This window comes from Babylonia areolata, chromosome 10, assembly GCF_041734735.1.
Source record: "Babylonia areolata isolate BAREFJ2019XMU chromosome 10, ASM4173473v1, whole genome shotgun sequence".
NCBI lineage: Eukaryota > Metazoa > Mollusca > Gastropoda > Neogastropoda > Buccinidae > Babylonia > Babylonia areolata.
In genome coordinates, this window is record NC_134885.1 from 23983092 (window position 1) to 24000591 (window position 17500).

At 43.3% G+C, this 17500-nt stretch overlaps 1 protein-coding gene across 1 annotated transcript in view; it reads right to left on the minus strand.

The window, feature by feature from the left end:
* LOC143286511 (uncharacterized) overlaps window positions 1–17500 on the minus strand; it is a 200523-nt gene that overhangs the window by 167116 nt on the left and 15907 nt on the right. Inside the window, exons 2-3 of the mRNA XM_076594093.1 lie at window positions 17030–17137; window positions 11911–11991 (exon numbers count right to left, since the gene is read on the minus strand). Of these exons, the coding sequence (XP_076450208.1) occupies window positions 11911–11991; window positions 17030–17103 (155 nt within the window). The 5' untranslated portion in view covers window positions 17104–17137. The remainder of the gene's footprint in view (window positions 1–11910; window positions 11992–17029; window positions 17138–17500) is intronic.

Below are 17500 nucleotides of genomic sequence, written 5' to 3' on the forward strand. Positions count from 1 at the left end.
AAAAATCTCCACCCTTTACCCACTAGGCGCCACCGAGATTCGAACCCGGGACCCTCAGATTGAAAGTCCAACGCTTTAACCATTCGGCTATTGCGCCCGTCACACCGCTCAATGCTGTCACCTCTGGCACTGCTGCCCCCCCCCCCCCCCTCCCCTCCCCCCTCTCCCCCCCTCTCTCTCTCTCTCTCTGAACCCCCTTTCGTGTGCTTTCTCATGCAGACGATCATTCACGTACGTTTAAGATCCTGTAATCCATTGTCAGCGTTCGGTGGGTTATGGAAACAAGAACACAATTATCCAGCATGCATATCTCCGCGAACGGAGCATGGCTGCCTACATGGCGGGGGGTAAAAACGGTCTTACACGTAAAAAATAAAATAAAATAAAATAAAATAAAATAAAAATTATATATATATATAAGAACACTAACACATACGAGCGAACATGGGAGCCCACGAACGAACCTCCCCACTCCTCCCCTCGACCTCTCCCCCCAGACCTCCCCCCCCCCCACCCCCCTCCAAAAAAAAAAAAAAAAAAAAAAAAGAGTCCTCCTCCTCCTCCGCTCTCTCCTCTCACCAACACACTACCAATAATCGGATTCGCTGCAGTGAAGGAAGAGACAGCGCTTGTAGCAGGAGACAGAAAACAAAAACAGAGGACATCACAGCTGAGCAAATTCCCTCCGTCACACCACACAATACAACAACGTCACCACCACAGCCCCTGAGTAGGTGGGGGGTTTGGGGGGAGGGGAGGGGGGGGTGGAGAGGGGTAAGAGGGGGTAGGGAGTGGGAGGGGGAGGGTAATGGTGGTGGTGGTGGTGTGGGGGGGGCAGGGGGGGGGGGGGGGGAGGGTACTGGAGGGGGAAACGAGGAGGGACGAAGTTCTTTGTCTCAAGCACACGGTTCGATGTTGTCATCTCTGGCACTGCTGCCCCCACCCACCCACCCCCCGCAACCCCTCCCCCCTCTCTCTCTCTCTCAACACACACAGTGAAACACACACACACACATACACAGACACATGCACACACACACGCATGCAAGCAAATGCAAACACACACACACACACACACACACACAAACACACACAGTATCATGCACACACACACACACACACACACGTTCGCACACACACACACACACACACACGCTAAGATACATAAGGAAGAAAGACCATACAGATACTATAATATTTTTCACAAACAGCAAAGTACACAAACATTGAGATATACTGAGAGACAGTCATATCTCTCTCTCTCTCTCTCTCTCTAACACACACACACACACAATCATGCATCCACACACACACACACACGCACGCACACACGCACGCACGCACGCACACACACGCTGAGATACAAAAAGGAAGAAAGACCATACAGATACAATAATATTTTTCACAAACAGAAAAGTACACTAACATTGAGATATACTGAGAAACGCTCTCTCTCTTTCTCTCTCTCTCTCTCTCTCTCTCTCTGTCTGTCTGTCTCTCTCTATCTCTCTCTCACACACACACACACACACACACACACACACACACACACACACGCGTAGATACACACACAGTTATACACATGAATAACATAAACACACAGAGACACACACACATACACGAATAATTTTCCTGAGTTAAAAAAAAAACAAAAACGACAACAACATCAAATCCGTCTCGTGACAAGGGTTTAGAGAAACACAGTCATGTTTAATGGCTTTTTACGGAAACGTGATTATGTAACAATCACAGCGATGACATTTTTATGACAAATCAATGGTGTTGATGTGCCATCTGAAGACAGACAGAGACAACATTTAAACAAACAAACAAACAAACAAGCAATACAAGCAAGCAAGCAAACAAATAAACAAAAAAAAAAAAAAAAAAATTCACGGCAAAGGCGTGTATGCCTGTATACGAATGGAAGAAACTCAAGTGTGAAAGGTGTCATGCTATTATTGTTGTGATAAAAGTCAAACAGCTAGGCACGCCCCGATGATGTGCACACAGAGAAAGAGAGAGAGAGAGAGAGAGAGAGAGAGAGAGAGAGTTTATGGTTGTCAGTGTCACAGTGACCCAGATAGATATATGTATACCTGCCAGTTAGGACCCTGTACTACGCGCCAACCCCCCCCCCTTCCTCCCCCCCCGTCCCCCACCCCACTTACACACACACACACCCTCACACTCCCTCGAGTGTTGCACGTGCTGCCGCTGACATTGCCGATGTTGTCCGCTCCCCGCATCTGATCACATAGGTCTTCTTCTTCTTCTTCTTCTTCTTCTTCGTTCGTGGACTGCAACTCCCACGTTCACTCGGATATGATGATGTACACGAGTGGTCTTTTACGTGTATGACCGTCTTTACACAGCTATGAAGGCAGCCATACTCCGTTTTCGGGGTGGGGGTGGGGGGAGGGGGGGGGAAGGTGCATGCTGGGTATGTTCCTGTTTCCATAACCCACCGAACGCTAACATGGATCACAGGATCTTTACCGTGCGTATTTGGTAATTCTGCTTGTGTGTATACTCAGAAGGGGGGCTCAGGCACAAGCAGGTTTGCACATAATATGTATGTTGACCAGGGAGATCGGAAAAAGAAAAAAAAATCTCCTCCATTAACCAACCAGGCACCGTTACGGAGAATCGAACCCGGAGCCCTCCCACGTAGATGTTAAAAAGGGTTAAAAGGTTAAAGGTCCCACCACCTTTCAAAAAAAAAAAAAAAAAAAAAAAAAAAAAAAAACCTTCAAGACTTTGACACCTTGAAACTGGAAATTGAAACATTACCCACGTGCCCGTCAGCACGTCACCAAAAAGACTCTTCGTTTCAGTTTCAGTCTCTCTCTCTCTCTCTCTGTCTCTCTCTCTCTCAAGGAGGCGTGGTGACCGCATTCAGGAAAACCCCATGATTAAGCTACACCACATCTGATAGGCAGATATCTGACCAGCAGAATAACCCAACACGTTTGGTCAAGCTTTGAGTGCATGCATATAAATAGATAGATAGATAGATAGATATGTACCTATCAGAGAACAACCCTTATGTTGCTGTGGGTTCTTTTTCAGTGCGCCAAGTGCGTGCTGCACAAAGGACCACGGTTTTAACGTCTTATCCAGATGAAAAGACGCTTAGTTTTTATTTTTTATTTTTTATTTTTTTTCAGTCAAACCTGGGAGAAAGGGCAAGAGCGGGATTCGAACCCAGTTCCTCACGGACAATGTACTGGCAGATTAATAAACGTCTTAACCACTCTGCCACCGTCCTCCTCTAAAAAAAAGACTCATCACCACTGGAGTAGGTAACACACCACAGGTTTACCTGTAACTCCATGTCCCTTCCTCCGATTACTACTTCAGTAAAAAGGTTCATGATCCCATAGGCTTTAACGGTATCTGCATTTTGTATTTGTATTTCTTTTTATCACAACAGATTTGTCTGTGTGAAAATCGGGCTGCTCTCCCCAGGGAGAGCGCGTCGCTACACTACAGCGCCACTCTTTTTTTCTTTTTCTTTTTTTCCTGCGTGCACTTCTATTTGTTTTTTTCCTATCGAAGTGGATTTTTCTACAGAATTTTGCCAGGAACAACCCTTTTTGCTGTCGTGGGTTCTTTTACGGGCGCTAAGTGCATGCTGCACACGGGACCTCGGTTTATCGTCTCATCCGAATGACTAGCTTCCAGACCACCACTCAAGGTCTAGTTAAAAGGGGAGAAAATATCGGCGGCTGAGCCGTGACTGGAACCAGCGCGCTCAGATTCTCTCGCTTCCTAGGCGGGCGCGTTACCTCTAGGCCATATCCACCGTGTCTCGTGCTGGGCATAGGAAGGTGGGGCCCAGTTCTCTCTCTCTCTCTCTCTCTCTCTCCTTTCCTCCCTTCCTCTTTTCCTCCCTCTCTCTCTCTCTCTCTCTCTCTCTCTCTCAACAGTTTTCCTCTCTTTCCTTCCTCGTATCTCTTCCTCTCTTACCTTCTTCTTCCCTCTCTCCTTCACGCAAAAGCAATGTTACTTTGTGGGGAACTGTGTATTTTCTATGCCATTTATTGTTCTTGATGTTGTTGCCATGCAAAGTGTTGTTTTTTCCCTTCTTTTTTTTTTTTAGTCTTCTTGTATTTCCTAGATTAGTTTATACGTTTTCTTTACGAGGGTAGGACGAAAACGGGCCGATGGGTGCCTATTCCTTTTCCCTCAATAAAAAAAAGTTTCGATTTCGATTTCGATTTCTCTCTCTCTCTCTTTCTCTCTCCTTCCACCGTTCTCAAACCTTCCTTTAACCGACGTCAGCGTCCCAGTCACACGTGGATGGAGTGAGATGAAAAAAAAAAGACATGCAGCAGCCAAGCGCCTTTCCCGTTTTTTTTTGTCCCCCAAGGACACAACAGCAACACCATGCTGAAACGGGGGACTCGAACCCTCATCGCTGGTGAACACTGGATCACGAGTCCCCGAGTACCTGAACCGACTCTACGTAGATGTAGATGTAGCGTGTGTGTGTGTGTGTGTGTGTGTGTGTGTGTGTGTGTGTGTGTGTGTGTGTATGTGGATAAGTCATCACGCTTTGAAACCTTGAAACTGAAAACTGAAACTTGCAAGAGAGAGAGAGAGAGAGAGAGAGAGGGGGGGGGTGGATGGAGAGACAGGGCAGAGAAGAGAGTGAGAAGAAGGAAAGAAAGAATGAGACAGTGAGACAGACGAAAAGAGAAAGGAAAGAAGGAAAGAAAGACAGAAACAATGAAACAGACAGACAGACAGACAGACCAAGGAAAAAAGGAAAGAAAGACAGAGACAATGAAACAGACATACAGACAGACAGACAGACCAAGGAAAAAAGGAAAGAAAGACAGAGACAATGAAACAGACAGACAGACAGACAGAAAGACCAAGGAAAAAAGGAAAGAAAGACAGAGACAATGAAACAGACAGACAGAGAGAAAGAGAAAGGAAAGAAGAAAAGAAAGACAGAAACAGTGAAACAGACAGACAGACAGACCAAGGAAAAAAGGAAAGAAAGACAGAGACAATGAAACAGACAGACAGACAGACAGACAGACAGACCAAGGAAAAAAGGACAGAAAGACAGAGACAATGAAACAGACAGACAGACAGACAGACAGACCAAGGAAAAAAGGAAAGAAAGAAGACAGAGACAATGAAACAGACAGACAGACAGACAGACAGACAGACAGACCAAGGAAAAAAGGAAAGAAAGACAGAGACAATGAAACAGACAGACTGAGAGAAAGAGAAAGGAAAGACAGAAACAGTGAAACAGACAGACAGACAGACAGACAGACCAAGGAAAAAAGGAAAGAAAGACAGAGACAATGAAACAGACAGACAGACAGACAGACCAAGGAAAAAAGGAAAGAAAGACAGAGACAATGAAACAGACAGACAGACAGACAGACAAAGGAAAAAAGGAAAGAAAGACAGAGACAATGAAACAGACAGACAGACAGACAAAGGAAAATTGAAAGAAAGACAGAGACAATGAAACAGAAAGAGAGAAAGAGAAAGGAAAGAAGAAAAGAAAGACAGAGACAATGAAACGGACTGACAAAGGAAAATGGAAAGAAAGACAGAGACAATGAAACAGACAAAGGAAAATGGAAAGAAAGACAGAGACAATGAAACAGACAGACAAAGGAAAATGGAAAGAAAGACAGAGACAATGAAACAGACAGACAGACAGACAAAGGAAAATGGAAATAAAAACAGAGACAATGAAACCGACAGAAAGAGAAAGAGAGAAGAAGAAAAGAAAGACAGAGACAATGAAACAGACAGACAGACAAAGGAAAGAACGAAAGAAAGACACAGACAATGAAAAAGACAGACAGAAAGAAAGACAAAGAGGGAAAAAAAAGGAAAGAAAGACTAGAGACAATGAAAAAGACAGACAGACAGACAGACAGACAGACTAAAGGGAGGTGGGGGGGTGGGGGGGAGAGAAGAAAAAAAAGACCTGTCCCAAATACCACCCCACCCCACACCCCCGCCACCCCTAGCCAGGCGGAAGACCCAACAAAGTGGTGACAGTTTCACAGGACGCCAGCCAGCCTGGGAGTGGGAAGGCAGAGGCCGCCAGCCAGTAGACGAAGAGCTGGGAGTTAGGGAGATGATCCCAATGGCTCATTCCACGGACAACAAAGCACCCTGTGCTCTGTGTGTGTGTGTGTGTGTGTGTGTGTGTGTGTGCGCGCTGTGTGCTGTGTGCTACTTGGACTGTTCCGAGAGCACCTCTCAGTTTTTCAGAAACTAAACAGAACACAACCAGGTCTTTTATTACCCAGTGCACTTCCCCATCACCACACGGACTATTACGACAGCAACGAGCAATAACAGGAAATAAAAAGAACATCGTGTGTGTGTGTGTACGGGAAGAGGGGGTGGGGATGGGGATGGGGGGGGGTCATGGGGGGGGGGGGGGGGGGGGGGGGGGAGGGAGGGGAGGGGAATGTTTTATTTTCAATTTCGTTGTTGCCTGATTTTTTGTTTTACTTTTAGTTGTGGCTGGTTTTTCGTTTATTGTTTTGTTTATTTAGTTAGTTGGTCGAGTTTGGAGGGTTATTATTTTCTTATTCACATTGTGTTTCTTTTTCTGTTTAGAGAGAGAGAGAGAGAGAGAGAGAGAGAGAGAGAGAGTGTGTGTGTGTGTGTGTGTGTGTGTGTGTGTGTGTGCGCGTGTGTGCTTGGTCAATATTCCGATTACTAAACGTACGAAAATAAGCCAAATCAGGAGAATTTTTTTAATACTATGTTTTCAATTGTGATGGTTATTAGCTATACTGATAGACTTATAGACTTATTACATCACTGTTTTCACATGTGACATTGGCAACGGGAGAGAGAGAGAGAGGTGGGGAGAGAGAGAGAGAGAGAGAGAGAGAGAGAGAGAGAGAGAGAGAGAGAGAACGAAATTTCATAAGCATAATGGAAATGGAGAGAAGAGAGAGAGAGAGAGAGAGAGAGAGAGAGAGTGTGTGTGTGTGTTTCTTGTTTTCTCTCTCTCTCTCTCTCTCTCTCTCTCTCTCAGCTCAAACATAGTCTGCAGTATACAGTGGTCAATACTTCATACTATGACTGCAACAGACACCACGGGCCGACCTGAAGAGGATCAGTACAGGAACACAAGAGGCCGATCAAAACGACCACAAAAACACACCTGGACAGGGCTCGCGGAAGCCACATGTGCACAGCTGTGTTTGCCAAGCACGACGAATTTTCCAAACGACAATTCAACTGACTTTGGATATTTCTTAACGCTAAGCAAACTCAGTGCTGCTAAGTTCGGTTATGAATTATGCATCCCAAGCCCTGGGGTCCATCTGAACAGAATCGGGCAGAAATGGACCTAATCTGAACAGAGTCAAGCAGAAATGGACCTAATCTGAACAGAATCGGGCAGAAATGGACCTAATCTGAACAGAATCAGGCAGAAATGGACCTAATCTGAACAGAATCAGGCAGAAATGGACCTAATCTGAACAGAATCAAGCAGAAATGGACCTAATCTGAACAGAATCAGGCAGAAATGGACCTTACCTGACCAGAGTCAGGCAGAAATGGACCTAATCTGAACAGATTCGGGCAGAAATGGACCCAATCTGAACAGAATCAAGCCGAATTTGGCCCTTTACCTTAACAGAATCAGGCCAGAATTGGAGCTATTCTGAACAGAATCAGTGTAGAAACACCACAACAGATACCAAACGCCCGTCCAACACTTACTTATGCAGGTAGTATGGAGGCAGCGGAGCGGGGTTAGGGGGTCGTGGTGGGTGGAGGGTGGGGACGGGGGGGGTGGGGGGGGGATGAAGGCTGAAAATACAGGGTCATGGTGGTGATGATGATGTGGGGTTTCGGTCGGGTGAGCTGGGGGGGAGGGGGGGAGGGGTCCCGGGGAGGGGGTGGGGGTGGCAAAGGGGGTGCTGATGGCAGCTTAACCTGACAACAAGCAGGCAGAGCAGAAGACATATACGTGTAGGGAAAAGGTGTGTGGGTGAGGGTTGGGGGAGTGGGGGTGGGGGGGGGAGTAGATGAGGGCGGGATGTGTGTGGGTGTTGGGGGAATGGGGGGTGCGGGTGGGGGGTGTGTGAGGCTGAGATGACCAGAGACAGGGCCATGTTATGTCAGGACGTCTGGTACCCCTCTGCCTTTCTCTCCTTCCTCCACAGCCAGGCTCCTGCCCTGTCTGTCGTGCTGCCTCACCTTCAGCAGCTGCCCCCAGTAATCACCAGCACCACCCTCCACATGCACGCACGCACGCACACGCACACATACACACGGCGCCTCTCTGCCCCTCTGTCTCTCTCTCTCTCCTACCACCCTTCCACACAAACACTATGCGCACGCTCTCTCGCTCTCTCGATTTCTCTTACTCACCCCCTCCATACACACCTCTCTCTCTCTCCACCCATCCCCTCCACACACACACGCACACACACGCATCTCTCTCTCTCTCTACTCCCCACTCCATACACACATACGCACGTCTCTCTCTCTCTCTTTCTCTATCACTCTACTCACCCCCTCCATACACACTATACACATGCTCTCTCTCTCTCTCTCTCTCTCTCTCTCTCTCTCTCTCCACCCATCCCCTCCACACACACACACACACACACAGACACGCACACACGCGCACCTCTCTCTCTCTCTCTCTACTCCCCCCTCCATACACACATACGCACGTCTCTCTCTCTCTCTCTCTCTCTCTCTTTCTCTATCACTCTACTCACCCCCTCCATACACACTATACACATGCTCTCTCTCTCTCTCTCTCTCTCTACTCACCCACTCCATCCACGCACTATACACACGCTCTCTCTCTCTCTCTCTCTCTCTCTCCAACCACCCGTCCACACAGACACAAGCACCCGCTCTCTCTCTCTCTCTCCACCCATCCCCTCTAAACACACACACACACGCACACACACGCATCTCTCTCTCTCTACTCCCCCCTCCATACACACATTCGCACGTATCTCTCTCTCTCTCTCTTTCTTTCTCTCTCTCTCTCTCTCTCTCTCTCGGCCCCAACCCCACACCAGCTCTCGGTATGAGATAGTTTTCTTAGCCAATCTGTGCTCTCTTTTTTTTCTTTTTTTTCTCATTTTCTCTCTGTCTCTCTCTCTCTCTCTCTCTTTTTTTTTTCTTACGGGAGGTGAGGGTGAATTACTATCGTGTTAATTCCAAAAGCAATTGGCCGTTTTTGCTTTCTTTTCCCCACGTGCTAATCGTCAAAAACGTTCAGGGCGGGCAGAAAACTGTGTTAAGCCTTTTTTTTTTTTTTTATGTGCTCGCTGGTGAATCAACTGAATTAGGTTGGTGTTTTTTTCCCCCCCTTACATTTATTGCAATGACGACGCGAGTGGAACTGCACCTGTTATGCCGGTGCTACGCGCGGTTAAAAAAAAAAACAACGGCGTTTTCAGCCACACCTGAATGTTTCCGTTTCAGTTTCAGTAGCTCAAGGAGGCGTCACTGCGTTCCGACAAATCCATATACGCTACACCACATCTGCCAAGCAGATGCCTGACCAGCAGCGTAACCCAACGCGCTTAGTCAGGCCTTGAGAAAAAGAAAAAAAAAAGAAAAAAAAAAGGTGAATAAATAATAGATAAATACATCAGTGAGTGTGACTGAGAGTGAGTGTAAGTGAGAGTGAGTGTAAGTGAGAGTAAGTCAAGTGTGAGTGAGTTTTGTATGGTATGTGTACATCATACATACATCTCTGTGAGTGTGTGCATCTTATAAGGGTGAATCCCAAAACGAATGCAGACAAGGTATTCACTGCACAAAATCTCCATTTTTATATATATATTGAAAATTCTATCCATTTTCACAGTCCCACTCTTCTCTTCGTCTTCTCTCCATGAACAATTCTGTCTGTCTTTTAAATCAGTCAGAATAATCATGCTTAAAAAGTGACCGCTATGTACAAATTTTTTTTTCCTTTAAATTGATTATAAAAATAATACTAATAATTTTTTTTTTTTTTTTTAAACACGTGTTTCGGTTTTCTCGAGTCAAAAAAGGGCGTTCTTTCTCGGAGTTAACAGATTAATCAAGTTGTTGTCTTACCTTACCTCATCTTGTCTTGTCTTGTCTTAATCTTATCTTATCTTATCTCATCGTAAGTACATGTATAGCACAGCATAGCACAGCACAGCACAGCACAGGACAATATTACATTACATTACATTACATACATACATACGTACGTACATACATACATACATACTGTTCAAGATTTCCAGTTGCTTCCCAACAAGTCTCAGGCATGATACTAGAAACTAGAATATTCTTTTCTAGATTATCTTTTACTTCCCTGCAAATCACACACACACACACACACACACACACACATATATATATATATATATATATATATATATTCTTATTCCTTTCCCCTCCCCTCCTCCAGCAGACCTTGAGTGGTGGTCTGTATGCTAGTCTTTCGGACAGACGATAACCCGAGGTCCCGTGTGTTTTACTTCCCTTCACTGAACTGTGGGTACAAAGAGAGAGAGAAAGCGAGAGAGAAAGCAAGAGAGACAGAGAGTGACCAAGAGAGAGAGAGAGTGACAGAGAGAGAAAGCCAGTGACAGTGAGAGACAGTGAGATAGTGAAAGAGACAGACACAGAGAGAGTGAGAGAGAGAGTGTGTGAGAGAGTGATAGAGAAAGAGTGAGATAGACAGAGTGAGAGAGAGTGTGACAGAAAGAGTGGGAGAGACAGACAGACAGACACAACAGACAGACAGACTGAAAGACGCAGACAGACAAACAGGCAGACCAACAGACAGACTTCAGAGACAAGGACAGACAGTCAGAGAGAACTGAAATGAACTGAATAAGTTCTATTTTCTGAGGGCAACAGAGTAAGCAAGACAAAAGCTCTAAAATGTTTGCATCCAGCTCTTGAAAGGGAAAAACAGAAGGGGAGAAAAAAAAAAATCAATATGTATTATGAAAATGGCATGTACATTAATTTATACATCATGAATAAATGAATAATAATCAACACATAACATGACATAGCTAAAGGAAAATGAGAGAAGAGAAAAATCAAACAGGGAGAGAAAGACAGTGAGAAAGAAAGAGAGAGAGAGAAGGGGGTTGGGGGGGGGGGGGTGGAGGTGTGAGAAAGACAGACAAGCAAACTGACAGACGGAGAGAGAAACAGATTCCAGAACAGCTTACAAACATCTCTCCAAACCCCCACCCCATATATACCATATATAGCTCTTCTTCTTCTTCTGCGTTCGTAGGCTGCAACTCCCACGTTCACTCGTATACATGTACACGACTGGGCTTTTACGTGTATGATGTTTTTACTCCGCCATGTAGGCAGCCATTCTCCACTTTCAGGGGGTGTGCATGCTGGGTGTGTTCTTGTTTCCATAACCCTCTGAACGCTGACATGGATTTCAGGATCTTTAACGTGCGTATTTGATCTTCTGCTTGCGTATGTATACACATGAAGAGGGTTCAGGCACTGGCAGGTCTGCACGTTATGTTGACCTGGGAGATCGCAAAAAAAAAATCTCCACCCTTTACCCACCAGGCGCCGTCACCATGATTCAAACCCGGGACCCTCAGGTTGAAAGGCCAACGCTTTAACTCTCTCCATACGAACGGCGAAAGAGAAGACGTTAACAGCGTTTCACCCCCAATTACCACCATCAAAATATTGCAAGCAGAAGGCTCTTATACTGAAGAGGTGAATGTTGACAAAGAATACCACAATTCTGACGACGGAAGCTAAAGGTTGGGTCATTCAGACACCCACTGGACTGGCCGTACTGAGTGAGTTAACCATTCAGCTACTGCGCCCATCACCATATATATATACCAAGAGTGACAGAAGAGAAAGAAGAGAAAACGGAAAGCCTCTGCTCACCCATCCTCCTCCTCCTCGGTCTTGGCAGACTTGACCTCTGTGCCGGGTGGCAAGCTGATAACATGGAACGTCTCTGGGTTTCTGTGACAAAAACCAAAAAAAAAAAAAAAAGAAAGAAGAGATAATCACATGGGATAATCTTTCTTCAATCAACACAAGGCTAATCTTTCTTAAATCATCACATAGCAAGCAGTATTTAATTTTACATTTAAAAAAAATACATAATCATATATTATATCATATTATATTATATAATAATAATAATAATGATGATGATGATAATATGGCTAATCTTTCTTAAGTTATTACTTAGCAAGTAGTACGTAATTTCAGTTTTAAAAAAAAAATGTAATAATAACAGCAACAACAAAAACAATAATAATAATACCAATGATAACACAATACCAACAATGATAATAATACATTCACTGAGTGCTTTCAAACCTCTAAAAGTGCTTTACAATGACGTCAGTCAGACACAAAGCAGGCAAAGGCATACACACACACACACACACACACACACACACACACACACTAAAACACACAAGGAAAAAAACAGATGTCGATCCACAGAATACAGACATGGAATGGAGTATCTTAACCCCTTCACTGTCACAGCAAGTGAAGAATGCTACCTGTCTCCAGTCCAAACAAACAATAATGCCATGAACTTCACCATGAAGCTTCAAGAGCTGTGTTGTGCCAAGCTAACCAGATAACAACTCTTGAACCTTTCCTTTACTGCTTCGCTTTGGACTGCACAGGCCTGGCAGTCAATGGGTTAATCATGTAGAGATTGCTTGAAAAGAAATGTTTTCAGATTTGTGTCGAAGGTTGTGTGAGTGAAGGACTCACAATAGCAGTCTTTCATAAATCCATAATAATATTAGTCATAATGATAATAATGTAACAACAACAACAGCAATAGCAATAGCAAGAAGAAGGAGAAATGCTGATAATATTCATATGACAATGATAATGACGATGATGGTGAAAATGAAAAATATGATGACAATGCTGATGACAACAACAACAACAACACTAAAAACAAAAATCATAACAACAATAATGATAATAACAATCAGCGACAGCAGCATAATCATAATAATAATCATAACAACAATCATCATGATAATAACAATAACAACAATAATCATAATATCAACAGTTACTCATATCACACTATCCAGAAAACTAGCTCTAGGTGCAATACAAATCACATATATATTACACACAACACATCACATCAATGTTATATATATAAATTATACACACCAGAATGTACCAAATACTAGAAAACTATGCACACACATATAAACGCAATACCTACAGTATATAATACATGGTATTCAAACAAACAAATCAATAAAACATAAAAGGGAACAAAAGAAGAAAAAAAAACTCCTGTGCTATCTATACTTAAAGTCTTAACTCCCGAGAGCAAGGTTTCGGTTCTAGCTCCGCCCCTTTTCTCTGCATTCAAATTTTGTATTACGTGTAGCTGACACATTTTGTACTTTCCAAAGTCAATTCAGGTCTAGATTGGAAGCTGCTAGGCAAATCTCGCTCTCTGCCATAAATGAAGCCAAACCGTAGCTTTATTAGGCTTTTATTTTGAATAAACCTTCACCGACGTCACAGTGTCAGACTCTGGTGAGAAACTGGCTTGATTCAAATCGCCCGCCATTTATAGTCCGGTTCAGGCTTTAAGTACAACTACAAGTACAAGTATGATTTTTCGTCAGCCCTCAAACTCCACTATGGGATTCCTCTTACTTTTTAGCAACTCGCAAATCATATTTCATTCTCATGACTTCTTCTTCTTCTTTCTTCTTCTTTTTTTTTTTTTTTTTTCTTTTTTATCACAAAAGATTTCTCTGTGTGAAATTTGAGCTGCTCTCTCCCCAGGGAGAGTGCGTCGCTATACTACAGCACCACCCTTTTTTTTTTCTTTTTTTTTTTTTTGCATTTTTTCCTGCATGCAGTTTTATTTGTTTTTCCTATCAAGGTGGATTTTTCTACAGAATTTAGCCAGGAACAACCCTTTTTGCTGCACACAGGACCTCGGTTTATCGTCTCATCCGAACGACTAGCGTCCAGACCACCACTCAAGGTCTAGTGGAGGGGGAGAAATTATCGGCGGCTGAGCCGTGATTCGAACCAGCGTGCTCAGATTCTCTCGCTTCCTAGGCGGACGCGTTACCTCTCGGCCATCACTCCACTTATAGTACTTAGTACTGTACAAAATTTCCCTCAGACTCAGATTCACACAAGTTAGCCAGTGACAGTCCAGAAAGAAGCCGAACACCCGTGACAAGCTCAAAATTTGAGCAACTGAGTCAAACCCGACTTTCTTTTTCTTCAAGAAAAAGATACATATATATATACCACCAATCCACATTCCAGAACAGATTTTCATTTATGTTGATAAGCTATCCACTTTCACTCTGACGATAAAGATTTGAAAAAAAAAAAGGGATAGAATATTAAGAAAGATTCATTAAAGAAATAAGATGGTTTTTTTCGTTATAACTATTAACAATACTACTGATGGTCAGGAATATTTATCTTCATAATACAAAATAAATCTTTAAAATGCTAAACCAGATTTTTTTGTTGTTGTTGATAATAATAACAGATACTTAATGTAGCACTCAGTCAGGGAACACTGTTCTAGGTGCTTTACAAAACACATGATATCATACATAACACATTACATCAAAGTTTTACATAAATACACATCAAAATGTACATCACAGCAAACTATTCACACACATGAACACAATGCATACATACATACATACAAACATTTGTCCAAACCTATGTATATATACATACCTTCCCCCCACCCCACTCCCCCCACCCCTCCTCCTCCTCCCCTTACAAACACACACACACACACACACACACACATACACACACACACACACACACACTGCCACTTTCAAAACATATTCTGCGATGTCTATCACAACAACAGCAAGGTGATCAAAATCAACAGATGAAAACTTTGTCTACAAACAAACAACAGGAAGTGCATAACAGAAGGCAGGGGTTGGAAAGAGGGGTGCTGAAAATGAAAGAGTAATTCAGCAGACCCTTACAGAATACTATTTATCATATGCGTGTGTGTGTGTGTGTGTGCATGCGTGCCCACAAGCAATCATGTGAAATGCAACAGATATGCTAAATGAATAGAATTTGCCTCCACCTCCTCCATACCTCTATTCCTCTTTCCCCACAGCGTTATCCTGATGATATTATAAACCACAGTCAAAGTGAGTGTGTATTTCATATTATATAGCTAATTATATATTATTATTGTGATTTCTTCTTTTTTTTGTTGTTGTTTGCATTTAATTTCGTTTTATTTTTGAATAGGTAATTTCTTCTGTGGGTGACAGAAATTCAATAGTGTGAAAAAGGCTTTCGGGAAATTTAAAGATCTGTTGATGACTGACACACAGTGTGTGTGTGTGTGTGTGCACGCGCGCGCATGTGTGAAATGCAACAGTGCTGCTAAAAGAACAGAATTAGCCTCCACCCCCTCCATTCCCCTTGTCCTACCGTGTTATCATTTGATATAATAATCCAATGTTAGTGAGTACTTCATATTTTACAACTCCATGTCTGTAATTTTCTCAAAATAATTTCTTTTTGCTTTTTTTAATAGTTTTTTTTTTTCCCGTGGATGATTGAAATTCAATAGGGTGAAAGGATTTCAGGAAATGTAAAGCGGTGCAGACGTTATGACAATGAGTCAATTGACACATTGTGTGTGTGTTTGTATGTGAGTGTGTGTGTGTGTGTGTGTGTGTGTGTGTGTGTGTGTGTGTGTGTGTTGCGTGTGCTCTGTGTATGTGTGTATGTGTTGTGTGTGTGTGTGTGTGTGTGTGTGTGTGTGGTTGTGTGTTATGTGTGTGTCTGTGTGTGTCTCTGTGTGTGTGTGTAAGTGTGTACTTGGGGTAGGGGGATGAGGTGGGGGAATCTGAATGGGTGCATGTGTGCATGCATGGATGTTGAGGGTGAGTGGGGGTTACACATCTGTGAGAATGTGTGTGTTAAAACATTTTCTGAGATATTGATGTTATTGATAATTGGTAAATTGATTTGTTAAATATGTTTGCTTTTTCAAATTGTATGCATATCATTGTTGTTTTTCTAATTTGATTTTCTTTGTGTCGCTCAGTTAATATTAATTCAAATGATTGCTAAAATGTCAGTACTACAAAAATTTAATCAATAAATAATAATCTGGCAATAAATTGTTTCAGTGTGTGTGTGTGTGTGTGTGTGTGTGTGTGTGTGTGTGTGTGTCGGTAGATGTAAACACAAATGCCAAATGATGAAAAAGGAGAATAATGGACCATGGAGAGTCTGCGTACATACGTGTGTGTGTGTGTGTGTGTGTGTGTGTGTGTGTGTGTGTGTGTGTGTATCCACTGCATGCACTCGACATACCTGCAACCGAAAGCATCTCTCACAGGTCATGTCATTTTCATGATATATCAATCACAATATCATAATTCCTCAAGTATGTGATTTTTAAACTAAACATGAAATGATTTCATACAAATACAAAATTCAGAGCTTGAAAACACTTTGGTTGTGTGTGTGTGTGTTTGTTGTTTGTTTGCTTGTTTTTTTAATGGATACTGATACAAAGAGTACTGTCGCATTCACTGATATTCACTGCCAGAACAGTTGCAGGAACAACAGGGCATTCGGTTTCCCCACGCAGGATACTGACCAGACTTCTAGCCACGAAGGGCCGGCATCAAGAAATTGGATAACTGGCCTCCAAATGAAAACGTGGAGTATCGTGCAGTAGTAAATTCCTACACACTAGCGATTCCTAGCGCTGTCTCCATTGATAAAGCTTATTGATCTGGCGAGAATCGATGCCCCCCCACCAGCCAGAGAAAGACCGCCCACAATCAATTATTATCCCAACTTCGCGCCTCCCTTGCTTTTTCGTTCCACGTGTGTCCGTCGGCTTTCGCTTTACTATATCTCCTCCCAGTGCCGAGTTCTGCCCTACTACGGCAGAATATCACTTACAAACCCTTCCGTTTAACACAACTTTAAGTGTCAGAGCAAAATGAGGGCAAACATTTACCGTATGTTTGTGACTGCAATGGAATTTCCACTTGTAAAGGCCAGAATACCGTCGTGGGACCTAATCGCCGCCATCTTGAAGCATGGTCGGCCGTTTCTGGCATGGCCACTGTAAACAAAGAAACTCGTGTCTTGATTTCTCTCAGTATTAGACGTGTGGGCTTTGTAAAGTGATACAAACGTAATTTTCTGGAATAGTTGGTATCTGTCCACGAGAAAGAGACTTGATTACGATATGTTTTTGTTTTTTAACGTTGTGGGCGGTCCAATATGTAACGCAATTCCCCATTGGACGAAGTGGTGAAGTTATCGATTCGTTTTGCCTGCCTTCAGTTTCCCATGCCACGCGCAGCTGAATGTCGTCTGCTACGGCCGACTGTCATGCTTGAGACCGCTGTGAAATGCTGGCTCCTATCCAAAGAAATGTTTCTTTCTTTCTTCTTCATCTTCTTTTTACTCTTCTTCTTCTTCT